The following is a 27362-nucleotide window of genomic DNA, read 5'->3' on the forward strand; positions in this document are numbered from 1 at the left end:
ACATAAATAGGTACTGCTGTGGCAGGAATGTAAACGGCGTTTCTGTGCGCTCTGGTTTCCATCATGGTGTTCCGTTGCGCCAGAAGCAGTTTAGTCATGCTGGACACATGACGCGGAAAGCTGTCTCTAGACAAACGCTGGCTCCCTCGGCCTCAAAGCAAGAAGAGTGCTGCAACCCCATAGTCACCTTTGACTGGACTCAGTCACCTTTACCTTTACCTGGGCTAATAATGAGACCTGTGTGTATAGGGCAGTAAACTAATAATAATAATAATAATAATAATAATAATAATAATAAAGGCTTCACAAGTTGAATTTAGTTAAATATGCACAATTTTGTTTATTGAAGAGATTAGGACAAAAAACATTAAACCAAATACAAGACAAAGCACCAGAGGCAGTAAAATCCCACCATGCACATCACCAATCTTTCCTCCTACAAGTTTATAAAATAATAAACATTGTTGTTTTGTTTGTTTTTAAAAAAGAAGAAATCCCTCAACACAGCACCATCTTCAGAGTGTAAAAACATTACTCCTTTATATTCTTAAGATACCAAAATAGAACCAAGGCAGGTCAGCTGCAGCTTTGTCTCTTGATAAGGAACTGTGGAACTATCAACTTGAGAGTGGGATCGAAACCTTCCCTGCAAGAGCAGGTGTATAGCATCCATACGTCAAATGCCAAGTACGCACATGCCACATAACTATAATTAAGCACGAAATTCAAGTAACATTTACATACTACAGAGTCCACGTGTACCTATCCAAAAAACATGACCACTTCACAAAAAACGCATATAGGCAGTAACATCAGAACAACTGAGGTACTGGAAACACAAATATTTATGCCAAGAGATCTCTGTTTTGTTTGTTTTCTTGTGTCCCCACCCACCCCAACACCCCCTCAATATCATACAGCAATATAAAAAGCAGTAATAAAAATCATTTGCCAGTCTAAATCAAAATGAAAGCTCTCTAAGGAAGGTGGTGGCATTGGGTGGGCGGGCTAAAATAAGAGTAAAAAATAAAGTATTATCATTTAGGGACAGGAATACCTGAAGAGCAAAACAGAAGTGTGTTAACTACAGCATGTAACATGTCACCCCCAAGTCAACCCGTAATTAAGTACTGGCTTAATTCATCACAACTGTGACAGTTTAATCAATAAATAAGTCTTGACAATACAAAAAGGTGCATATTACCGTGTACTTTTTAGAAGACAGATCTGTGTCGTGGTAATATTCAGCTTATTAATAGATCAATGAGAAGGAAATTAAAAACAGTATCCTGTTTAGAAAACGAAAACAAGAAAACCCAAGTCATTGCCTTTCCACAAAGTAAGTGTAGGGGTGCCTTTTTCACTTCAAATATAAAGAGCTCTTCTGATCATGTTCAGGGGTGTCAGAGGAAAATTTGTTTACAGGGTTAGGGCTTTCCCCCTTTTTCTTCTTTAGGTGATGCAAAGGTGGCCTTCCCCAAATATTGTGGTCAAAATTCATGTGCAGTATAGTGGAAGCCAGTGTTTTCAATCCCGGTTAAGAAGAAAAACACATAACCCCAAATATGGACAATTATTCTTTTTCGTTGTTGTCAGTTTTGCTAATAAAACAGTCAAATACGTCTGAATTGTAACTGCTTCCTGCCACAAAGCCATTTGACCAATAATAATAACAATAATCAAACTAACCCTGAACAGCTTGTGAGTTTTCATCCCTTCAAGGGACGTGGAAAAGAACATTTTAAATGTTAATTCCTCCTGGCCCAAAATAAAATATGGAGAAATGTGAACTTTAGAACAACCTATCAAAAGGCATGGTTTAGCACCCACTTCTCGTGTGTTCCTTTTTGTGCACTACCCCCCCCCCCCCGCTGAAAATGAATCCCACTTGTAACTATTAAACATCAGATTTTTTTTGGGGGGGGGGGGAATAATCCAGGAAAACAAAGAATAAAATAATAGCTAGTTGTACCTTCCCTGAATAATGGCTGAAGTTAAATATCTAACAGTGCGATGCCAAGATGCAAGTTGAGGCAAAAGTTTCTATTTACTGGGAACTGTAAATACATGAAACGAAACGGAATCAGGAGTGGATTAGTGGCTGCACTGGAACTTGGGATGCGTAGTGTCCTTGGCTCCATAAAGATGAGAAGCTACAGTCTCTCTGTGTGCTGCCGCCTCCGTTATTTTCTATGTCAATCTAACTGAATAGCAACGATTCCTCCCATCTAAACCATCCACATGCTACATCTGTGGTGTTAGCTCATTGATCTGGCATTCCTTCTCCAACCAGGAAAAAAAAGAACTCCAGGTTGTCTCTCTCTCTCTCTCTCTCTCTCTCTTGCTATCAAGCCAAGCTGAGACACAGATATAATTCTGCACGGCCAGAAAGGACTCCCTTCATGTTGTCCCTTCCTGGCCATGCAGCACCCAAAACACTAGTCCCTGACGCTCAGTTGAAGAACGGGTCTGAGTCCTCTTCCATGTTGACATCAGGCACCAGCTGATCCGTTGCTTCCTTAGCACCATATCCTGAATTAGACACATTAAAATCTGTAGAAAACCAAGGGTGGTCCAGAATTTCCTGCGAAGTCAGCCTTTCTGAGGGCTCCCGGCGCAGAATGCTACGTATAAGGCATTTCGCCTTGGGGGATAGAGTCTCTGGAATGCTGAACTGCCCGCGCCGGATCTTGCTGAAGAGAGAGCTAGGCTCAATGTCATGAAAGGGGTAGCGTCCAACGAGCATGGTGTACAGCATGACTCCTAGACTCCACACGTCGGCCGCCTTGCCAGAGTAGCTGCCGTTTGTGTTCAAGATCTCTGGGCTCACGTAGGCGGGGCATCCATGCTTATCGGAAAGGGAGTCGTCGTTCCCTCGCAGAATATAAGCGTCTTCGAGGCTCTCCAATTTTACTCGAGTCCTGTAGGGCAAGAAGAGACAGGCCACAGTTAGACTCACTGGCAAATACCCACGCAGTTGCCTTGTTGCGCCAAGACAAAGGACATTCAAGAATGCTCACAATATTTTTTTCAATTCTTGGCCCGTCAAGGGAGATGATGTGTACATGGACATCAGCGTCTGAAATTCTCCAGGCACTGGGAAATGGCCCAGGTATTTCCCAAAATGCCAGAAGCTGGTCCAGCAAATGAAAATCCGGGGAGTTAAGATAGGCACTATTTCAGAAGTTTCCTTTCACACATCTCACTGGGCCTGTTGGAAAGCAGAACCCCAATGGGTTTTTAGTTTAGAAAACTGATGGCTTGCAGAGAACTACATAAGCCAAACCAAAGCCTATCATGTCCATTATTTTTTTAAAAAAAGAATAACACTTGAGATGCTTCATAAACACAGCTAAAGACTACACTGAAAAGATACCAATGTAACTCATAACCCAGTAAGTTTTCCCTCCAAGGCATGGTTTTCCCATTAGACACAATCCCCATTTCTCAAGTTTAAGGTATTTGTTTCATTTTGCTTAAGGTATTTGTTTAAAAATTGACAGAAAGTGTTTTTTTTTATTATTATTATTAACTCAAACAGTAATAAGACTACCCCTAAAATAAAAAGAAGAAAACAGTAACAAGGGCAAAAAAACCCCCAGTAACTTCAGATCATGGTGACTCACAGGAGCATTTTCACTTGTGTAAGAAAAAAAGTATATAGACATGCCTTAGAAGTCAACCAGACTCTCACACTTAAGTACAGAAAATGAACACAAGTGATGCAAAGTCATGTGTTTGTTTAGTATAGCAACTGGCCTCTGCAGTAGCCTCGTAAACTCTGGAAGTTTCCCAGAAATCTAGCACCCCAAAAGGGTTCATTTATTCACTGAATCTTCCTTTCCTCAAGGTTTCACCCACACCCACTCATATTCACAGACAACCGAGCGCTTAGCTCAGTATTCTACCACCAACTTGTTAGGTTCTAGTTTAGAAAACAGATAGCCAATAAAAAAACTAAAAGCATCCAGCCATATTTACCAGCAAATCCTTTTGACAAAGACCCTTTGGACAAGGAAGTCATAAATTGTTTAATTCACTAGCTCTTACCTATCAGGACAGAAGCTAGCATTTCACCATGGCTAAAAAGCTATTGTTGATTTCTCCCTCAGTGCATCCTCTATATTCCAAAATCTTCTCAAAAGCAGCCATTGCATGCCACTGGAAGTCAAGCTCCAGTTCTCAGTGTCAGTAAGGAAGTAGTAAAACTTGATTTGATAATGTCCCAGCTAGTCAATAATAATAAAATGTGGGAAATGCCAGTGCTAAGGGATGCTACTCACCAGCTTTCAAAAGCCCTAGTGACATACTATATGCTTCTTATCCTATCAAATCACAAAGGGGATCTTTTATACCAGTAATTTAAGAAACCAGTGTGGGAATGCAACAAAACAGTATTTGGAAAACCTTCAGGTACACATGTGCATTGCTGATGTTGTCCAAGGCCTAACTGAGGTGATAAACCTGTGTCTGGACTATACCACTTCAGATGTGGATTGTGAGATTGAATTCTTATTCATTAACCAAAACTTATTCTACATAGAAAACTAATATACAGTATGCCACTGAGTCAACTAGACTAGAAACTTTCTCCCTAACCTGGTAGTTGCCCATGTAGAAGGATATGAAAAATAATTAATGAAGGAGCATTGCCCCATGAGGAGCTCTCTGCCCACCAAACCATCTGAAGTGGTACATACAGCCCAAACAAAAATTATGCTACATCATTGAGAACTAAATCCCAGGTGCAATGTTGAGCATAAAGTAGGGCTGGGTGATATATTGACCCAAGCTGATTTGGAGTCCATATTGTGATATTGGTTTCATAATTTTTGACCTGGCAATATATCATGAATCATGATACAGTGGTACATCTGGTTGCGAACGGGATCCGTCATTTTGCACATCTGCACATGTGGCAAAACCCGGAAGTAACCCTTTCCGGTACTTCCGGGTCACCGCATGACGCAACCTGAAAAAGCACAACCTGAAGCAAACGTAACATGAGGTATGACTGAATATGTGTGTGTACAGGGACTGAATATGTGTGTGTGCGGGGGAACCGTGAAGCTAGACAATGCCTCTGCGTAGTTCCATCCTTATTTCAGACATAGTGATATATTGGTATATCGTTAATCCTGGATCCAGCAGGGCCCTTATTACATTTGCAACCCTGGACTCCTTTCATAAATCATCATAATCATCAGTGGTACCTTGGGTTACAAACACCTTGGGTTACAAACGCTTCAGGTTACAAACTCCTCTAACCCAGATGTAGTACCTCAGGTTGAGAACAGAAATTGTGCAGTGGCGGCGGAGCAGGCTCCATTAGCTAAAGTGGTACCTCAGGTTAAGAACTGTTTCAGGTTAAGATTGGACCTCCGGAACGAATTAAGTTCATAACCAAAGGTACCACTGTACTTTGCTTTCACTTCCATGCCATTCTTATATAACTTGACTACTTCCAGAAACAACTGTTTGCTTTTTAAAAAGCACCAGCAAAAGCTGCCCTTGACTGCTTTGTCTCTCTTGGAGGGCCGGTTCACGTTTACGATCTAGAAATACTATGTGCACAACAGACACCTAACCTATGTGTGTGTGTTACCCAGCAACACACAATGTGAGATATATGGCCTATTTCCATTGTTTGTCCGCTTCCAAAAATAGGTGGAAGGTTTGCAGAAATCCAGGCCAACGTAAGCGCAGCTGTAGCCGCACGTTGAGTCGCACATTTCGCTCAATGTACAATGGAGGTGCTGCCAGTGTACTGCGCATGCACCCATTTCCAAATGGGCAACACACAGACCAGCTTTAAGTGAAACCCGGGAACAAACACAGAAATAAACTATTACGGGGCACAGCCACTATCTCTTTAGCTGCAGTCGGGCACTTCTTGCCCGAAGGATGAACAACCAGAGGCAAGCAAGATCTGAGGCATATAGCCTTGACCCTTCCAATTCTTAATCAAGGCATACTTAAAAACTTGCTCGCAGCTTCTCTTTTAAGTCAGCCTCCCTCACTGATTGTTTTGCAGATAACAGCTTAGGACACATCTGCTTACAGAGGCATTTGGCGGAGCTTTGGGAGTGAATATGACCATTTCAGATGCTGCAGCTGAATTGTTCCGGATAGTTTTTATTGATCTAATGTGATTTTAACGATGCTTAAATTAATTGCTTTATGTTTTTTATTATGTATGCTCTCCTCCCTAAGATCTTCCTTGATATGAAGAGGTTTACAGATGCAAATAACAAGCAAACAAATAAGAGCTAGAAACTCAGATATATAAGCTAGGCGCCAAATGGCTCCTTAAACCAGGGTTACAGTCGCCATTTTGGGGCCAGACGGCTTGAAAGTTGTATTTTTCAACACAACCTTTCATTTCCTGAAATTATTTCTGAGTGTGCTAATTAAATACAATGGATAGAATACTACAGGATATGTTGCTGATGTGTGAAAACATGCACCTCCAGATGGTGGGAGACGTCAGGCGCCATCTTGGCGCTTGGTCACAAAATGGTTGATAACCAGGTGCAAAATGTGCCTGGCACCTGGCGAATTTTGAATGCCGAATACAAAACAATGACACTTGAGGTGATTTTTCTCAGAAGCACATACCATTTATATTTCACGTACAATCTGAGGGGACGGGGGAAAGGTCCTGGGCTGTATCACTGAGCTATACTTCTTCTCCATGCCTGAGACCTGTGGAAGCATATTTGTTTCCCAGTCCCCACAAATGACGTTCCCATACAGTTCTAGCACAAGTTCAGCGTATGTGAAATCCCTACCACCAAAGTGTTGCTAGCTTTATCATAGTCAGAACTACCCCAGCAACAGATCTATTATCAACTTAGGAGGGTTGGTTGGTTTGGGTCTCCGGAATGAAATTTAGAAAACACAGAAATTCTGAAGAATATAGAAGCTGCCTTTCCTTTGTACACCCTGTTAACTTAAGCATGTGTCATGCTGAATATGCATACAGGGTATTTGCTTTATTCTGTTCATCTCCTGGCAATTTATGTAATCATCATCCCCACCCTTTTGCCAACCCTGCTTTCCCTCAATTATCTCTGCTGTTGTGTCAGTCAACATGCAATGCCCATAACTGCCAAAGATAAGAAACCAGAAAGCAGCGTGCTTTTTGTCCTTGCCTTGGTTACCTTTCCAAAAGATTTATGCACTTCCCATGTCTCTCTCTCTATTCTTCTGTTTATTCTTTAGCAGAAAATCTGACATTGGAGGGTCAGGAACCCTCCCCACCTCAACTCTCGTCTCCCTTCCTGAAATATCTGTTGCTTAATGGACTCCGGTTTTTTTCTGAACAAAAGGGTGTCCTTTTGTTACATGCCTGACTCCTGCCACAAAGACTGGAATATCAATCTTGGCTTCGTTTGATTCTCAGTACACGCGCACACACCAACCCTTTCTATACTGTACTGAAGAATCAAGGACCTGCAGTCACAGCAAAGCAGATTTTGTTTAAACCAGGCCACTGAACAACAGCTGGCCTTTATCTGCATGTTCCACTATAATCTCTCGCAGGATAAAGAAAAAAGGAGGAGGAGGAGGAGGAGGAGCCATACTTTCATCCTGCTGAATGAATTGGACCAGAGCAAATACACCGTGGATCAATGTCTGGGTAGCTTTTTACACACACACAGAGAGAGGGGGGGGCTTCATTTGTTCATAAAACTGATTACGGGGAAAGTACAAGAACCCTGAAATTATTTAGCATAGACAATTGCTACCCTAGTGCATCCGAAGAGTAAGAGAAACAAAAGCATGACACATTATGATTAGGAACTGCGGTATTGTCCATAATTTTGGTTGGCTTGGCAGCACAATCTCAAATGCAGGGAAAGAGAGACTACCTGCAAGACAGTAGGAAAGCCCAGGACAATGAATTGTCACCTCTCTCCCAAGTCTGTAGAAGTGAATGCCAGAGGGTGGTTCTTTGCCTCTAGCACATGGTCGGAAATGGGGGGTGGGCGGAGGGAGAGAGAGAAACACGTCATTTCCAAATTATCTGCAATGTATAAAGAATAAGCCACATTGTGTCATGCATCCAGGGTAGGTGCAGACAACAGTGACTAGGGTTACATTTATGACTAGGGTTGTATTTATGGCATCGCCTGCAATGCTCTTTTTTGAACCCAGCTGCTAAACAAAGTGCCACAGGCAGAACGGACACAAAACTCCAATGGATATTTCAAGCAGCAAGTTGCCAGCATCACGTTTTAGATTAGAATCTAGATTTAGAGTCGGAATGAAGAAAAAAAATATATTCTCCTAACACGAGCTTCCATTTTTAAAGACATCCTGTGAACCAATTGCTTTGCTGTTTCCCTCAGGAATGGTTGCGCTGAAATTTGTTAAATAACTAATTTTAAAAAATAAATAAAGATAAATAACTAATAAAAAATGAGAGGCACAAATACAAGATGGGTGACACCTGGCTTGAGAGCAGTACATGTGAAAAGGATCTAGGAGTCTTGGTTGACCACAAACTTGACATGAGCCAACAGTGTGACGCAGCAGCTAAAAAAGCCAATGCAATTCTGGGCTGCATCAATAGGAGTATTGCATCTAGATCAAGGGAAGTAATAGTGCCACTGTATTCTGTTCTGGTCAGACCTCACCTGGAGTACTGTGTCCAGTTCTGGGCACCACAGTTCAAGAAGGACACTGACAAACTGGAACATGTCCAGAGGAGGGCAACCAAAATGGTCAAAGGCCTGGAAACGATGCCTTATGAGGAATGGCTAAGGGAGCTGGGCATGTTTAGCCTGGAGAAGAGGAGGTTAAGGGGTGATATGATAGCCATGTTCAAATATATAAAAGGATGTCACATAGAGGAGGGAGAAAGGTTGTTTTCTGCTGCTCCAGAGAAGCGGACATGGAGCAATGGTTCCAAACTACAAGAAAGAAGATTCCACCTAAACATTAGGAAGAACTTCCTGACAGTAAGAGCTGTTCGACAGTGGAATTTGCTGCCAAGGAGTGTGGTGGAGTCTCTTTCTTTGGAGGTCTTTAAGCAGAGGCTTGACAACCATATGTCAGGAGTGCTCTGATGGTGTTTCCTGCTTGGCAGGGGGTTGGACTCGATGGCCCTTGTGGTTTCTTCCAACTCTATGATTCTATTCTATGATTCTATGAAATAGGGGCTTCCACACAGCTAGATAAGATCCGCTTTATAAAACTTACTATATAATGCAAAGCCTTCTGTCAGAGCCAGTGTAATTAGAGTATATCATTTCAGTTCGGAAGAGGAGATAGAAGAAGCACTTGGGCAGACAGCATTATGCAGCTCTCAGATCACTGACAGAACCCTGCATTAGTCTAATGCTTTTTTTAAAAAAAAAGCAAGCTTGAATCATTGCTATTTAAAAAGGGGAAGCTATTCTGCCTGTGAATGCTTTCCCATTACTGGTGAATGAAACCACAGAAGTGCAATCAGAGGGCAGCAAATAGCACTCAGACGGGAAATGCGTCTTTGTCCCCATAGAAACCGTCAGGGAAGCCCAAGAAAAACAATACCATTCTGAATTTCTTATCAATATGCCATTCATTACTTGAGTACATTCAGACTTGGCCCTTTTGCAATGTAACAAAACCTGATCAATTAAGCCTTTTCCAGAAGGACCTTCAAAGAAAACTCCTGAGTTAGCATCCGTTTCTTGCAAACAATCAGCCTGTCCTACACGTTTCCCCCCTCTACAGCGGTTCACATTATTCTTCCCTGATGAATCCGAGGGTTACAAAAGAGATTCTGATGCACAGGGAAATCCTATCCTTGAAATGAAACCCACTGAGCACAATGTCATCGCTCCACTCGCCCAGCATGCTGGCAGAGCACTATGCAACACTAGTAGTGTGTAACCGCGCAAGCAGAATACACTTGATCTGGAAAGAGCCTACACCTTGAGTCTCTGCCAGGGCTAAGGAGACAACACGGTGACCCTGCTGGCACGATAAGGAAGGAACAGGATGGGTTGAGAACTTGCAGCTCTTTAGATGTTATTGGATTCCACCTCCCATCAACCCCCGTCAGCATGGTCAAGGATGAGGGGAACTGTGGTCCAACAACACATTTGGAGAACCACAGGTCCCTTCAACCCTGGAGCTGAAGTTAGTCAGGATCTGATGGTGCTTCATGACTGGGACCCCACCAGGGATGGTGGAATGTTGTTTTCAGAATGAAGCAACATGACTTTACAAACCCCAAAGCAAGTCAGTGGGGGCCATCACAATGGGAGGGTAGGATTCAAACAAAGGAGTCAATTGGAGCATGTCACAAGGGGTATATGCAATCACATCGAGTTCTAGAGCATGGAACTACAACATCCTTGCCACTATGTGCATTCACAGTCCTGTAGACCTGCTGGGTCTTTGGCGATGTGGCACTTTGGAAAGGAGGAGTAAAAAATCAGGAGCAGATGCAAGACTTGATTTGTCAAACCCTTACATGTACCATTTCTCGAGATTCCAGGCACCAACATTCATCAGGATTATCAATTCCACTGCTGAATCTTTTGTTACACAATATAAGCGAATAATGTGAGAGCTGGACCATAAAGAAGGCTGATTGCCGAAGAATTGATGCTTTTGAGTGGTGCTGGAGGAGACTCTTGAGAGTCCCATGGACTGCAAGAAGATCAAACACATCCATTCTTAAAGAAACTAGCCCTGAGTGCTCACTGGAAGGATAGATTCTAAAGCTGAGGATCCAATACTTTGGCCACCTCATGAGAAGAGAAGACTCCCTGGAAAAGACCCTGATGTTGGGAAAGATGGAGGGCACAAGGAGAAGGGTATGACAGAGGACGAGATGGTTGGACAGTGTTCTCAAAGCTACAAACATGAGTCTGACCAAACTGCGGGAGGCAGTGGAAGACAGGAGTGCCTGGCGTGCTCTGGTTCATGGGGTCACGAAGAGTCGGACACAACTAAATGACTAAACAACAACAACAACATGAGTAGATGTTGAAATCCAAAAAGAGTAGTCTAAACTTTGATGCCAAAGGAAGTTGCATAACTATTCCCTTTCTGTTATTTGATAAATGAGAGTTATTGCCCAAAGGGGACGAAAATAGAAACAAAAAACCCCTCCCACAGTCTTTCTACACATGGACAAGTTCCAAAATCATGAGAAAAAAGCGGGGTGCTTCTGGGATGAAAACTGATCTCTTCTTTCACCTGCCACAGCAAAGATGACCCTTCATTTGACCTTGTGACTTTCTTCTCGGTTCTGAGTTAATAAGGACTATCATCCTCCATAGTTACATAAACATGGCTTCTCAGCATGTGTGCACCTCAAGGGGGGAGAGTTACACAAGAAAGCAAGAGGGAATGGCACAGATATCAAAGTGGATAAAGGAAAGAATCCGGAATACAAAGGAAAATGGAACACCACTCAATTTTTACCAGCGAGATCTGCAGTACCATAAAACCAACTGACGTCGTCTTGCAGAGGATGGGTCACATATGACATAGCCGTAAAAGGATGCAATTCAATTTAAAACTAAATGCAGATCTTTATTTTCCCCTCCTCCAACATTCTATCCAAGCTCTAAGCGTGCTTTTGGCTGGTCTTCCAAATGGTGAATATCCTTTCCTATGCTGAGTCAGCCAGATCCACAAACCAGGCAAAGAGTGCTGGTAGAAACAGCGGATCAGGGAGCAGCAAAATCGGGTGCAGGCGGCAAAACCTATTGGGAGGAAATTCAGCAAAATATCATTCTGGTTGATACCCCACATACACACAATTCCAGCTCAAAACCAACCTGCAATCTGGGCTGTCAGAGACTCCGATAAGCTTGTTCTTCAGCTGTGATCCCATGAAATATTCCCATCTCCGTTCACACTTGCAATTAACTAAAATTGAAACTGGGCGACATCCTGGTACACTATACATTAAGTGCAACGTGTAGCTTGGCGCACAGATCCCTGGAAATTTCATATTGGCATCTAAGGCAGGGATACTCAACACGGTGGGTCCCAGATATTGTCAAACCAAGCTAGCAAGGGTCCAATGGTCAACAATGATGGAAATTTTAGTCCAACAACCTCTGGAGAGCAGCACATCTGCTACCTTGATCTAAGAATCTGGAATATATGCTCAGTCCTGTCTGTGTTGGGCCGACACTTAACAGATCAGTGCTGCCACCTGATGTTGACAACTAGGACAAATTCAGTGTGGAAAAAAGTATGGGACTCCCACCCCAGAACCTCTGCAACCAGGAGTCTGTCAAATCCCAAACTCTACAGCCTCAGTTCCTCAAGTGGAAAAAGCAACAGCCTACCACACAGGGTTTCTGAGATGAAGCATGCTACGAAAGCTGCAAAGCATTTTGTGACCTAGCATGACTGCAGAAACCCATCACCGATGTCGTGATCGTTCCGGAACCAATAAATTCATAAGCTCAGCCTTAAGATGAATCTTAAAACAGGGGCCTCCCATAATTCCTCCATGGCTCCCCCCCCCTTACCCAAAGCATTGCTCAAAAGGTTACTAGCTCCAACTGTAAATCACTGTAAATCAGCTGGCTGCAATAAAGGGTGACAGGCGGTTAAAAAACCAGAGTCATTCATTGCTCTGAGAAATCTTACTACTTGGCAACCGGTAAGGAATGTAACAGCTTGTGTCTCTGGTCACATTTTTGTGGGCTGAGTTTCCTTTCGCTGGATTGTTAAATAAAACAAAACAAAACAGAGCAGAGCAAAAACCTGAAATGATTTACGCAAGCATCTACAGGAAGGTATAACTAGAAAGCAATGCAGTAGGACTGTGCATACCCCATTAGCTATAATAATAATAGTAATAATAATAATATAATATTTATACCCCGCCCATAATATTTATACCCCAGCCACTCTGGGTGGCTTCCAACAAAATATTAAAATACAGTAATATATCAAACATTAAAAGCTTCCCTAAGCAGGGCTGCCTTCAGATGTCTTCTACAAGTCTGGTAGTTGTTTTTCTCTTTGACATCTGATGAGAGGATGTTCCACAGGGCGGGTGCCACTACTGAGTAGGCCCTCTGCCTGGTTCCCTGTAACTTGGCTTCTTGCAGCGAGGGAACTGCCAGAAGGCCCTCGGCATTGGACCTCAGTGTCCGGGCAGAACGATGGGGGTGGAGACGCTCCTTCAGGTATACTGGACCGAGGCTGTTTAGGGCTTTAAAGGTCAGCACCAACACTTTGAATTGTGCTCAGAAACGTACTGAGAGCCAATTACAGATAGGTGAGAGCCAATGTAGGTCTTTCAAGACTGGTGCTATGTGGTCTTGGCGGCCACTCCGAGTTGGTTTTTCTCTTTGACGTCTGGTGGGAGGGCGTTCCATAGGGCTATGCCTTAGGTCCAGCTCCTAAGGAGAAGGGCAGTGGGAGAGCTTTGCAGGTTCAGTCCCGAGCATCCCCAAGGAGGTGGGACTGTCCCGTGCCTGGAATCCTGCCTGGAAACTTGCTACCAGTCCAGTGTATACAATGCACCACTAGATGGACCAATGGTATGACTTGTTACAAGGTCACTTCCTATGTGCCACAGTGGCACAATACCTACTTTCCTGCAAGCCAGTTGTGTCTGGCTGCTGTCTTCCCTGGAGGTCCAGGTACCAGGGGCATAGGAAGGAATCATACCTACACTACTATTCCATCGAGGTATGACTGTGCCATGAGGAAGGAACTCCTATGCTGCTGCTACAGTGATATGCTAATTGATCAGCTTAGGTTTTGCTAGGACTGACTCTGGCCTTTGCAGATTTTGGTTGTAATGCAAATCCTAGCTAAACAAGGTGAGCAGGTGGGATTAGATAATGAAAGCATACAGACCAACATAACTACATACAGACCTAGTAGGCATTCATGTACCACACTGGCTTTTTAAACTATTGGGACTGATGTTTATATTAGCACAAAACACAAAGGCAAGTCAGATTCTTTCTCAACTCTCACCTAGAGACAAATCTCTTTTTATGCAAGGAAATTCAGAAGTAAACAGAATGCCTTAAGTCTCAATATTTTAAAAATGATCCCAACCTTGTTAACAAGACTGATTAACGAGCACAAACTTTTTCAGTGTCAAATATTGTGACATCTAATATTTGAATATAATTGAAGATTTAATACCCTCCAAACATTAATAATTTGCTGGCAAGAAAAAATAAATCTATCACTCAAAGCAAGCTCTGTACCTAGGCAGTGTTTTAGCTCTAGACTCTTATAATTTAAAAGAGCATAAAAGTTATTTTATGCAAGACCCACAGATCAATCCTTATCAACAGACTTGAAAGATAGATGGGACCATGCCTTTGTGCTTTGGCCCCAACATCAAATTATTTGCATCCATTTTGCTCCGACAACTCCATCCACACAAGAGATCTAGGTGTTGCCATTTCAAGCAAACAATATCATAGGCAAAGTTGTATGCACTGCCCATTGGCTTCTCGGGCAGTTCCCAACAAACAACGGAATGACTCAAAGCATCTAGGACACATTTGCTGAATAGCAGCCTACTGAAGCTTCCATTCAGGTAATAAAGAGACCTTAATTCTTGCATCATAAAGTACTCAGTCTTACCCACAGAGCAGAATATGTAAAGCTGGGGAACTGCACCTCCAAGCATTAAGGACCACAATTTACAGTATACACTTGTACAAGGAGAGTCTGTGAGCATCCTGTTCGATAAGGTTGGGACTCACCTAAGCACCTGCACAAAGCTGCATTTGCAAGGCAACTTATGAAGAAGAAGAAGAGAAGTTTGGATTTGATATCCCGCTTTATCACTACCCGAAGGAGTCTCAAAGCGGCTAATAATCTCCTTTCCCTTCCTCCCCCAAAACAAACACTCTGTGAGGTGAGTGAGGCTGAGAGACTTCAGAGAAGTGGGACTAGCTCAAGGTCACCCAGCAGCTGCACATGGAGGAGCGGAGACACAAACCTGGTTCACCAGATTACGAGTCCATTCTTAACCACTACACCACACTGGCATCAGAGTCAAGGACACACATAACTGCAATGTCGGAATAGAGCATCTGTACTGAGTTGGGCAGCAGCAGTTGATAACAGCCCCTCTGAGCCACACAACAGCTAAGAACTAAGGAGAATCAAGGGAGACAAAGTACCGCCAACAAGCAACCATGAGAGTACAAGATCACAGGCGTATAGAAAGGAAATAAGGAATGTGTAACAACAGGGAAAGCAAACCAAATGCCAGTCACAAAAGGGAGCATGCTCTCTACACACACTGACCTAAAAGATTCATTGGACGAAAATGGGTGTGTGTGTTTAAATGGAAGGGGGCTTTTTTGTTTTCACATAAGTATTCCAGTTCAGGCTTTTGGGCACACGCCCCAACCATGCTTCCCAAATTCATAGTTGTGACAAGGTGTGCAAGGAAAAAGACCCCAAAGCCGTTGCATGAAAGTAGCTGCAAATCAACTGATCTAAGTCTCCTAAGTTAAATTTAAGTTCCATGTTCCACTACAGGGGAACATGGGGAACTGTGTTCAAAATACTTCTCATTTCAACCAAGACTCCAGTTACTCTATTGTAGGCCCAGGGTGGGTGGTTAGGGGGAGAAACCAACACATTACAAGCAATGGGGGGACGGGGGACGCAGGTGGCACTGTGGTCTAAACCACTGAGTCTCTTGGGCTTCCTGATCGCAAGGTCAGCAGTTCGAATCTGTGTGATGGGGAGAGCTACCATTGCTCTGTCCCAGCTCCTGCCAGCCTAGCAGTTCGAAAACACACCAGTGTGAGTAGATGGTGGGAAGGTACACCGAGTTTCCGTGTGCTCTGGCTTCCGTCATGGTGTCCCGTTGAGCCAGAAGCGGTTTAGTCATGCTGGCCACATGACCTGGAAAAGCCATCTGGGGACAAACGCCAGCTCCCTTGGCCTGAAAGCAAGATGTGCACCTCAACCTCACAGTCAAATTTGACCGGACTTAACCATCCAGGGGTCCTTTACCTTTACCAAGCAATGTCTTTTCCCTTCCTCTCTAACAACACTCCATTCAAACTGCATCAATTTACAGAACCTGACAACAAATTCTGTTGCCTGACAGCAGAAACACAAAATATCACCCCCCCAAAAAAAATCTTTATAGATGTTTGAATTCTAAATCAATAGTAGTTTGAATGCAATCAAAAGTTCATTCCACGTCACCCAGGAATTATGCTAGGGAAGTTTGAACATCACAGCTTGAGAAGGCGGTCCAACTAATCAAGTTTGCAGTTAACATTTCCTATCACCAACCACCACCAATTTTATTCTGCCAAATCCATATTGCCAGCTAGGAATTGGGCATTTTCCGGTATTTGGAAAATGGGAAGCGAAGGAGAAAGACTTGCCTGTGTGAGCACAGGTGCGTGCATAGTGTGTGTGTGTGTGTGTGTATAACACAACAGGCAAATGCTCTGTCTACTCTTAAAAGCTTTCCTGGTTTCCTTGGTAGGCGAGGAAACAGTCAAAGTGTGAGAGCATTTTTAACATTCATCCAGCGATGGCAAAGGAAAGGAAAGCAGAACACTCTCACCAGTCAGTCAAACGCACTGGCCAGTTTTTTCTTTGTAGATACCAATTACAGTGGTACCTCAGGTTACATATGCTTCAGGTTACATACGCTTCAGGTTACAGACACTGCTAACCCAGAAATAGTGCTTCAGGTTAAGAACTTTGCTTCAGGATGAGAACAGAAATTGTGCTACGGCGGCACGGCAGCGGCAGGAGGCCCCATTAGCTAAAGTGGTGCTTCAGGTTAAGAACAGTTTCAGGTTAAGAACGGACCTCCGGAACAAATTAAGTACTTAACCTGAGGTACCACTGTATTGTGGTTTCAGGAATGTACTGTTTCACGCTTTGCGTTTGAAGAAGACTTTATGAAACATGCTAAGGAGGTTTCAAGTAATGCAGAAGAAATTGTAACTCTTAAAAAAATAATGTTTTGCAGGTCACCCTGAAGACTGAGCAACTTTTTGTTTCTGGTCCTCATTGTTCTAGCACCATTCCTTCTTGTGCCTGTCAACTCCAGCCATGGCATTTACCTCACGTGATGTAAGTACCCTAGAAAACTGATAAGCACAGGAAAGGAATTCTAATCATCAGCAGCCCCAAACACACTGATTAGCAGACACTCACTCTTGCTTGCTTGCTTGCTTATGGTGCCAAGATGGAAAGGTGAAACACCCCTTTGCCTTATCCAGTCATCCCAAACAACTAAGAATCCTGCTGTATTTACAGGACATCACACAGGCAACATGTCTTTTTTCCCTTCCACTGCCTCCTCCAGTCTCCTTACCTCTGTGGATATTATTAGCAAGCTTAAGAAACCAGCTTAACATGTGTTAATTCATTACATTAACAAAGAATTACAAAAGGTCCCTTCAAGTCAAGCTTAATGCATTGCAAACGTGTGTGTGTGTGTGTGTGTGTGTTAGAACCTCTGCTCCAAAAGTGACATCTCTCTTAAAAAAAAGAGAGAAAACAACAAACATCACACAGGTAACTCACATCTTATGCTTCTTTTACTTACACGATCACAGCTTTCTGCAGGTGAGGAGGAAATAAATGAATGGAAAGAGGAGGAAACCCTCTCTTGATTTATTTATTTCCACCCACCCTTACACAGCTATTATTGCAGTGTTACTCAGCTTTGGGAAGGAGGCAGGTAAGCAGCCCCAAGACAGGGAAGCAGCTCCCCACACCTTGCACAGGGGTGGGCGGCAGTTCAGAGGGTTTCTGGCTCTGCACGTTTTTGGGTTTTACGAGTGGACCGCAGGAACCAAACACTCGTTTAAGAGGAGAGTTTTCTGTACTAAAACAACCCAGACATCCCCATGCTTGCCCCGCTTAGAAAAGCAGCAGTGACACCTGTCCTAGCTTTTCAGGCCAGTAAAAGGTCTGTTAAGTGATTCACACATTTTTACCTGAATGAGAAGGCACACTCTTTGCCTCTAGTCTCCATGTTCCCACCTATCATCAACAGAGGCAGCCCTTTGGGTCACTTGGTGCAAGATTCTCCGTAAGGCAGAAGTGAATCCCGGCCAAACTTTTCAGTGGATAGGGTAGGTTGGGGTTTACAACACCGTGGCAACAAGGGCTTATTGCTCCAAAAAGCAGAATATAGATTAAGCAGTCACCAAACCGGGGTGGGGTTGGGGGCGGTACACGCTTTATTCATCCCTTCTTTTTATTTATCTTATAAACCCATCTGTCGCTTTTCTACCACAAAGCAATCTCTCACAGTAACTGCCAAAAAACAACAACCCACTTTTTCCCAGGAATCAAATGAATGGAAAATAGAAATCCACTGTTCAAAAGATATGTTTGTGAGTGTAGATTGTGTGTGTGTGTGTGTGTACGGAAGGAGTATTAACTTTGGTTTTAAGAGGAAAATCACACGTTAACTTGTACAGATTCTAGTTTATGAGGAACACTGTGTGTTTGTGTTTGTGTGTGTGTGTGTGTGTGTGTGTGTGTGTGTGTATGCATGCATGCATGTAATTTCATTACATCTTAATCCCATGTTTCTCTCATGTAACTCATCGCCATACAGATTCTCACGATGTCTCCCATCCAGACAGTCACCCCACCTAGACCTGCTTAGCTTCAGCTACATGGCGGCAGTGGCTTCACCCCAGGGACCAGAAGGAAACAAGGTGGAATAACCACCACCTGGTCTCTGAGACCTTCCATCAAAACTGGCAGGAATGTTTCCTCTACTTCCATATGGGGCTAACAGTATGAGCCTTCAGAAAACAACCCCTTTCAAAACTGCATCCCTGACACACTCCTTGGTGGATTCCAAAGGGCCGGGAGGAAGGGAGAGAAATCCCTTACCTTTCTTCATCCTTGAAGATGAATTTCCGCAGCTTGAGATCTCGCAGCACCAGCCCGCCGTCGTGACAGTGCGCCACAGCAGATGCTATCTGGTAGAACAGCTTGGCTGCTTCCTCCTCCTTCAGCTTCTTGCAGGTACGAACAAAGGAATGCATGTCCCCATAGCTCCTCTCAAAGAACACATAGGCTTTCGTCTCCCCGAGAATGATTTCAGTGATTTGGTTGATGTTGTCATGAGGGGGCAGGCAGAAGCAGGGCGCAAGCAACTCTTGGTAGCAGCCGATATCAAACACCTAGAGATGCAATTGGCAATAAAAACAAAAGGGTTAGAGATAGAAAGGAAACAGGCTGTAGCAAAGGGACACCGATTTAAAAACTAATAAAAACCTCTCTGCATTTACAAAAGCGAAGATGTCCAAATTGCAAACTGGCGCTTCTGTTTCAGCAGACTATGCCCTGAGCAGTCTGGAAGTGCTTTCTTCCTTACGAAAACTAAATGAGGGTTTTCACCCCAACACACACTGCAACCAGCCTACGTAAATTATATGAGCGAGAGAAAGGAAAGTGAATGGCCTAATTTCCTGGCTGATAAGAGGGGAGAAACATAAATAGGCTTGTTTTAAAAAGGAACATCCGGTTCTTTGCAAACAAAAGCATCAAAAAAATTTGACGACAGCTCAGAATCTATGAAAATTCTGATTCTGGATGGCCAATAAAGCTACAGCAAAGGGGAGGGGAGGGAAGTACAGTCATACCTTGGGTTGGGAACGTTGCGTGTTGCACGTTTTCAGGTTACGGACCACGCCGAACCCGGAAGTACCGGAACGGGTTACTTCTGGGATTTGGCGCTCGCGCATGCGCAGACCCACTAAATCGTGCTTTATGCACGCGCAGAAGAGCTGAATCGCATCACATGCGTGTGCAGATGCGGCGCTGCAGGTTGCGAACGTGCCTCCTGCACAGATCACGTTCGCAACCCAAGGTTCCACTGTAAAGTGGTACCTCGGGTTAAGTACTTAATTCGTTCTGGAGGTCCATTCTTAACCTGAAACTGTTCTTAACCTGAAGCATCACTTTAGCTAATGGGGCCTCCTGCTGCCGCCGCGCCACTGGAGCATAATTTCTGTTCTCATCTTGAAGCAAAGTTCTTAACCCAAGGTACTATTTCTGGGTTCTGAAGTGTCTGTAACCTGAAGCGTATGTACCACTGTATCATGCTTCAAAACATTTAGGGTTCCCCCACTCTTGTTTTTCTCTTATTCACTGCCTCTGAGGGGCTGTCCAATCTGTCCGTCCACCCATACCACCAATGGATCCAGCACCCAGACACTCATTTAGTTGTGATTCCTGCATCGCTGGGGGTTGGACTAGATGGCCCTCGGGGTCCCTTCCAACTCCTCAATTCTATGGTTCTATGCATTTACATCCCACCTTTTTCTTTTTTCCTCCCAAGGAGCTCAAGGTGGCAAACATAGTTCTCCCACGCCTCATTTAATTCCAAGAACCCTGCAAGGTAGGTTAGGTTGAGAGGCAGTGATCGGTCCAAGGTTACCCAGTGAGCTTTCAAGGCCAATAGAGGATTTGAACCCTTGCCTCCCAGGTCCTAGTCCAACAATCTCGCCACTAGACCACACTGACTCCGTATCTGAATGAAAACTCTGCCATGAGTTTTAAAGAGTAAGCAGAGCATACTACATTTCTTTAAAAGGACCATACTCTCTGGTAAACCAGGGCCGTTGTTGTTTTGTTTTAAAAAAATAAACTTTTATTTATATTTTTATCATTCACACAAATTGGTTACTGACATAATTCACCTTTCTCTTCTTATATGTGATAATTGCACTCTCAGTTGTCTCCCAGTTTTCCCCTTCCCTCTGTATTCTCATTTTATTTTTAAAAAACCAGGGTTGAGGCACCAGATATTGTCGGACTCCATCTCCCATCAGCCCCAGCCACCATGGGGTAAATGGTCAAAAATTATGGGAATTGTAATCTGGCAACACCTGGAGGACCGCAGGTTCCCCCTTACCCACCCATCTTGCCAACCAAGTTGTGCTACTATCACAACCTTTTTCTAGTTATCAGAGGGGTAAGTCAACATGGTGCCCTTCAGACTTCAATTCCCATCATGCCTCACCACTGGCCACGCTGCCTGGGGTTGGCGAAAGTTGTAGTTCTGGAGGGCATAGCCTTGTTTGCCATTTCTACACACCACCTTCTTTTTCCACAGCCTGGATAGCTCAGCTGGTTGGAGAACGTGGTGCTGATAATGCACCTGAGGTTGCAGGTTCGATTCCCTGATGGGGCAGCTGCTTATTCCTGCATCACAGGGGGTTGCACTAGAAGGTCCTCAGGGTCCCTTCTGACTCTACAATTCTATGATTCTATTCTCTGGCAGTGGAAGGAATGAGCGAAGTCAAAATTCTTGTTGGGCAACACAAATAGTGCCACGGTCCACAACTCATATGGAAGTGGAGGCTCTCAAATTCCTTCCTCCCCTCTCCAATATGCAGGCAACGACCTCTTCCATCCTCAAGCACCAACAGAGGTTGGCAGAGTCTATCCCATTCCCCACTCCTTGTCTTTCCCCATGCTCTTCAACCCTAGGTTCCCACCAGTTCTTGGGCTACACTTCCCATCTTCCATGACAATTGGCTAAGCTGGCTGAGGAGGATGGGCATTGTAGTCCAACAACAGCAAAGCTTCCAAGGTTGAAGATTGCCACATAGGAATTTGGAGCTGTGATACAGAAAAGACCTCCCTTGCTGTTTCACAAAAGGAAGGAGCTAAAGAGGCCTTTGGTAACGTCTCAGAGTTGTGTCTGAAATGCTAAAAAACGAGGGAAGGACTCTGGTGTTTCTGTTGCTAAGCAACAGAAAACACAAGGTTTCGGTTGCTGTTCACACGGTGACAGGGCAGGCGGTTGTAAGATGAGGCAAAATGGATAGCCCTTCGCTTGTGATGGCTTGCATAGGAGAAAATCCTGGGAGATGGGCAACAGGGAAGCTTAGGTGCAAATGCAATGATGGCGAACATATGAGACGTCACTTTGGGAGGTGGGCTGAGCCCCTGGGCTGCGAGTTCCCTACCCATAAGACTAGGGAAATGTTCTAATGAACTTGCAAACTTGTATTTGCCTTTTAATATTTATGGAGATTTTTAGTGCATCTTTTTTTAGCAGAACGAGTGCCTCTCCAGCCTTGCAGACACATCCACCTTGCGTTCTCGTGAATGAAATGGTAAGGAATCACCAAGCATGCTGGGAAACTCAAATATATTTTTTTAAAAAAATATTACACTAATCCAGCGATTATGAATGAATCAGTGCTTGAGACATTTGGATTCCAGGCAATGGGAACGTTTCATTGAGAATAACGGGTGCACTGCAGTAAGAAGGCATAACCAGTGCGTGACACAAAGGCCTTCATTATTCGCAAAGGCTGCGCGATTCTGATGCATTTGTCCCTTGGTAATGAAGGTCAGGAAGTTACAAAGTCAGATTAATGCTGAAGAACGCAGGCCAACCATATTGCGCAACGTAAGGATAAATGACTGTGGCTCACCACTTGCTCTTTCTATAGCTTGTAGCTTAGCAATTCAGAAATTAATTTAAGGCACGCAAAACCTGTCTTGAAGCCATTATCTTGATGTCATGCTCTGAAGCGGAACAGCACTTCCCATGCATGTCCATTCAGAACTAAGTCTCACCCAATTCAATGGGTCTTGCTCCTAGGTAAACATGCAGCAGGCTGAGAAACTCTCTAGCAAGTTTCTATAAATAAGTGCAAGCTTTGGCATTCCATGAACTGCATTCGCCACAGCTCTTCCTGTTATTCCTGACGCGTGGAAAGAGAAAAGCTGTTTTACTAGGGCCTGTTGACTGGTGAACTACATATCTGTAAAAGGGAAGACCATTGCAGGTGGTGTTTGTTTTTGTCTCCTCCAGATGTCTTTCTTTCAGGGGAACCCATCCATGATACCAGAAGCTGTGGGAACAGATATACATTCCCACCACCTCGGCAGCCTCCTTGTGAAATCTTGCAGCACATCGTCTGCATGATATTATTTGTCTACTCTGAAGTCGTGCTGAATCCAACGAGGCTGACTCCTAGGTAACCAGGATCAGGATTGCAGCCATGACCACCTTCTAAGTACTATAAAAACGTGTGGCCCTCATGCAAGCAAAACGTTTCCCCTTAACAGCCAAATTTCCCCCTAAGAGCCATTTTTTAAAAAATAATGTCATTTTGACTGGCTCCCCCAAAGCTTATCTTTGTTGTTCTTTATAACGCAAAGTCAGGACATGTGACTTTATAGGTAGTCCAGTATAGCTCTTTCCAGCAGCGAGAGTAAAAAAAAAAAAGAGCTCATTTGGATTCTAGAAAGGTATTTTGCATACTCAGGGGGTTCCAGCCAAATTAAATTAAGCCTCATCAGCCCCCCTTTGTCATCTGGCCCTTAATGGGGGTGGGTCAGGTGGGGCTAATCCACAAGCCTGTTTTTACTTAGACAAGAGTCGGTTGATTATTATTATTATTATTAGCTGTATATGCAAGGGCACTATTTTTCCAGGAGCAGCCAAAGAGGCAGATTTTGTTTTCTTTTTTAAAGGCAAACATGAACGGTTACAATTTTGCAAGCGAGGGGAACTGAAATGTTTTTGGGGGGGTTTTTTTGTTTGTTTTTTTGTGTGTTTTTTTATAGGGAGGCGTTCAGCTTACAGTTATGAAAAATGGTTGCCAGTGTCCTCAAAACATGAAAATTCCTAACACTTCCCCTCCTGAAACTCAAAGACATTATAATGGACAAAGATGCTCTTTCATACAGGAGTTCTGCTTCTGTAGCACAGTAGTTTCCTATACCTTTAGAACACAATCACAGGTGGTTTTGGATCGAATTTAACTACTAGATGTGTAAAAAGAAGTTACTAGCTCCTGAAAATCTTCAAGCAGATAAGGCAGCCTTGTGAGATTTGTGCATCTTCATAAAGATGTCATTCTTTGCATTTCAGCTGCTCGTTCTTTGGCTTTCATCTGCTCCTCCCACAAGAGGAGGCTGATAATATTTTGATTTGCATCTATTTTGGACAAACTAATGCATGCATTTTAAATGATCTGCACCATCGCTCCACTTTCTGGTTCCTTGTGCAGTGGAAGTCCTTGCAAGGTCAGAGAGGCTCTACTTTCCATAATCAGGTATAAACTGCGCAGAACTAAATCTTTATTAAGATTTAGGGTTCATGACTCACGGGTGGCCAGTACATTTTATAGTGCCCTGAACAGAGAGCCCTTTGCGACGAACCAGGGGCTGCAATTTAATTTTGTCACCACATATGAATCTAAATAAAAACATCCACCTGGTCTACAGTGACCAAAAAGCTTGGCTTGTTTAAAGGGTGGTCCATGTGTCCATATCACAGCCTGCCGATTCACCACTAGGATTGCAGCTTGTTTTGGTTTTGTTCTCAAGCCCATAAAAATATACATTTTGGGGGAAATATTCTGTAATTACAAAGGTGGTGTAGTGTGGCAATCTTCCCACGCAGCCTTTCCAGGGGCTGCTCCAGGAGCAGAACTCCAAGAGGGCACCAGGGAGAGTGGAAGAAAGAGTAACCACAGCAGTTTAGGAACAAAGGAAATAGTATCGCCTCTGAGTGAATGGACGCCACTTCCCTCCATAGGAGAAGCATGTGGACTTCCTTTCTCCACAGTTTACCTTCACTGGGGAGCTGAAGAGACCGAAAAGCCAGCAACCTACCAAGTCTGAGCCCTGTTGTTGTTTTCTGCATGCCCCTCTAACAAAATAAACATGCAAGTGTGCAAGGATTTATTATTATTATTATTATTATTATTATTATTGTTTCCTGCTGAAACGTGGGCGATTGTGTTTGCAAACAATCCATAGCAAGGAGGCTTGGTGCTCGTGTGCATTTTTTTTTAAAAAAATAACTCGGATCCACATCCCAATCCCACACATGTCGCCTCGCAAGTAAAACTCCCTCTCTGTGGAATCAGGCTTCCTCCCAAGTAAGCCTACACAGGACTGCAGTCTTACACAGAGGCAAAGCTGCCAACTTGCCAAGTTTGCATCCAGCAGCACCCAAGGGAAGTGAAATATCCTCGGAGGACCGGTTGAAAATTTGCAAGGGATTCCCTTTTGGGAAGTCAGAAAGGAAAGAGAGGAGGGAAATTAGATTATACGTACTTCCACCTATGTGGCCTTCAGAACCTAACTCCCCTCCTCCTCCCCTCCCCAAGTCTTTGGCTCCAGGCCACCGTTATAACGTGGCCATTGTCTGGAAAGTTGCTGAGAGCCGTTTAAATTATGCAAGGATTTTTTTTCTCCCTGTTTGTTTTAATTAAACTTCTCCCAGTGCTTAAATCAATGGCTCGCCGCCGCCCCCAGCACACACAGCCCCCACTCCGGAGTACTTTCTAAAAATAAACTCGCTAGACAGAGAAAGGCTTTTTAAAAAAATTAAAATCCCAGGGGGTGGGAGAAGAGAAGAGAGGCAGGAAAGTTGTTACCTTGCAAACCAGCTCCTCCTCGCTGTGCAGATGCACGGCTCGAAAAATGTGATCTCCTTCCAGAGGCTCCAGCAGTAAGTATTTCCCGATGCAAGAAACGCAATGCGGCAAGTTGGGAGTCTCTGGCGGGCTGGGTGAGCCGAGGTTGGGGCTGAAACTCTGGCTGGACTCGGTGGGCCTTACAGAAGAGAGCTCTTCAAAATCCTGGGTTTTATTCCGAGGTCTTCCATAGCGTGCGATTGTGATTGGGGTTGACCTTTGTATGTTCATGGGGATGGAGAGAGCAAGCCCTCCAAAAAAGGTCCCCCCCAAAATCACACAACACGCACAGATGCAGGCGGGGGCGAGCAGCAGCAGAGCGCGCGCGCGCGCACACAACCGTTTTGGAGAGGGGGGTTTACTGTGAAGATCAGGCCGGCCGCAACGATGCCTTTGTGCTGTCGTCGGAAGAAAAGAGGGGGATTTCGGAGGGCAGGTTTCCGTGGGGTTAATGTCCAGTTTATGTCGCCGAGAGAGGAAACAGGAGGTAGGGGGCGCGGAGACTGGAGAGCGGATGGCCAAGCCGAAGGGTTCCCCTCTCCCGGAGAAGCCCGGCACGTCCGGGAGCTTTTGCGCAAGAGAACAAAGTGACACAAACAAAGCCAAAGCGTGAGTCTTTGCAAAAACGTGGCCTCTCAGGAAATGCAACTGTGTTGTTGCTGTTTTTTAAAGAGATAACAATGGAATGAACAAGTCGAGAACGGAGAGAGGTGAGAATCGTTATTAGTATTTGGCTTCCTCTGCGCTCCTGCAAAATCCTCGCACGACTGGAAAAGTGTTAAGTTCAGGTAACGTGCAGCAACCAGCCAGACGACTGCCCCCCCCTTCTCTCCCCCCCCAATCAATTTTTTCCCCTACGTTTTAACTGTAGATGGCGTCTGAAGCTTTTTCCCTGATAGCAAGGACTATCCAGATATGCAAAAAAAAAACCCAAAACCACGACGAGGGAGCATTTAACTTCAGAGGGTCAGCAAGGAGCTCCAACAACAACAAAAAGATGAAAAATATAATATATATATAGATATAAATATATATGTATATACAAATACACACAGAGAAAAATAGAAAGATGCTATTTGGTCATCGATTTCTTTACTCCTCTCTCTCTCTCTCTCTCTCTTTTTTTTCTTTTGCGGGAGGGAAAATGTTCCTAAATTGAAAGGCACCGCCGCCACCGGGAAAGAGAGAGGTGCGCGAAGATCCACGCGCCCGAGACGACGGCTCTCGTGTGCGCGCGCCCTCGCGTGTGTTTCCTTTGATCAGACAAAAAGTGCAATCAAGGACAGGCGCGGATCAATGCTCTTCCATTTCGCGTGGGGCTGATTTGCTTATTTATCTCCAACAAGAGTGGGGGGAGAAAATCCCTTTGCTTTTCAGCAAATCCTGGAGCGCGACGCGCCTGCAGCGGCGATGATGATGATGATGATGATGGTGATGATGCAAAAGAAGCAGCAGCATGAAAGGCGAATACTTAACAATAGTAGCTCTGCAAGAGAGGAGACCTCCTTTCGCCGGTTTCCTCTTTGTCCCTCCTTTTGAGAGTCCTGAGATGCGGAGGAGATGCTGCTACTTTAAAGATGCACGTTGAATATGTGCGTGTGTGTAGAATATATATATATATGTATATATACTCAGTTATTTCAGGCGTCGATCTCTCTTAATTCCTGGAGGTAGGAGGAGGAGGTAGGGAGGGAAAGGGATGGCCGAGCCAATCCCTTTCAGCAAGGCATCATCTCCCCACCATGTATTAATAGCTACTTACGTGCGCTGGGAATTCTCTCGCTGCGTCTCTACTTACTGGGTGTCACAAACGGCGGCGGCTGCAGCAGCTCCAGCGCTTTTACGCCGACCCGGAGCGCACAGGCAGGCGAGCAGGCTGGCTGGCTGGCTAAGAGACTGACTGCCTGCCCAGTCCCCGCCGCCGCAGAGCCGACTGGCTCCGCGGAGAGG

General features: G+C 44.3%; 1 protein-coding gene across 1 annotated transcript; it reads right to left on the minus strand.

The window, feature by feature from the left end:
* Window positions 1-315: 315 nt before the first annotated feature.
* On the minus strand, window positions 316-27351 carry TRIB2 (tribbles pseudokinase 2). The gene is made up of 3 exons (XM_079970712.1): window positions 25374-27351; window positions 18847-19139; window positions 316-2921 (listed from the first exon to the last, which is right to left on the minus strand). The coding sequence occupies exons 1-3, from the start codon at window positions 25641-25643 to the stop codon at window positions 2453-2455; spliced, it is 1032 nt and encodes a 343-aa protein (XP_079826838.1). The 5' UTR covers window positions 25644-27351; the 3' UTR covers window positions 316-2452.
* Window positions 27352-27362: the final 11 nt, after the last annotated feature.

The sequence above is a fragment of the Podarcis cretensis genome, assembly GCF_951804945.1.
Source record: "Podarcis cretensis genome assembly, chromosome: 3".
NCBI classification, from domain to species: Eukaryota; Metazoa; Chordata; class Lepidosauria; order Squamata; family Lacertidae; genus Podarcis; species Podarcis cretensis.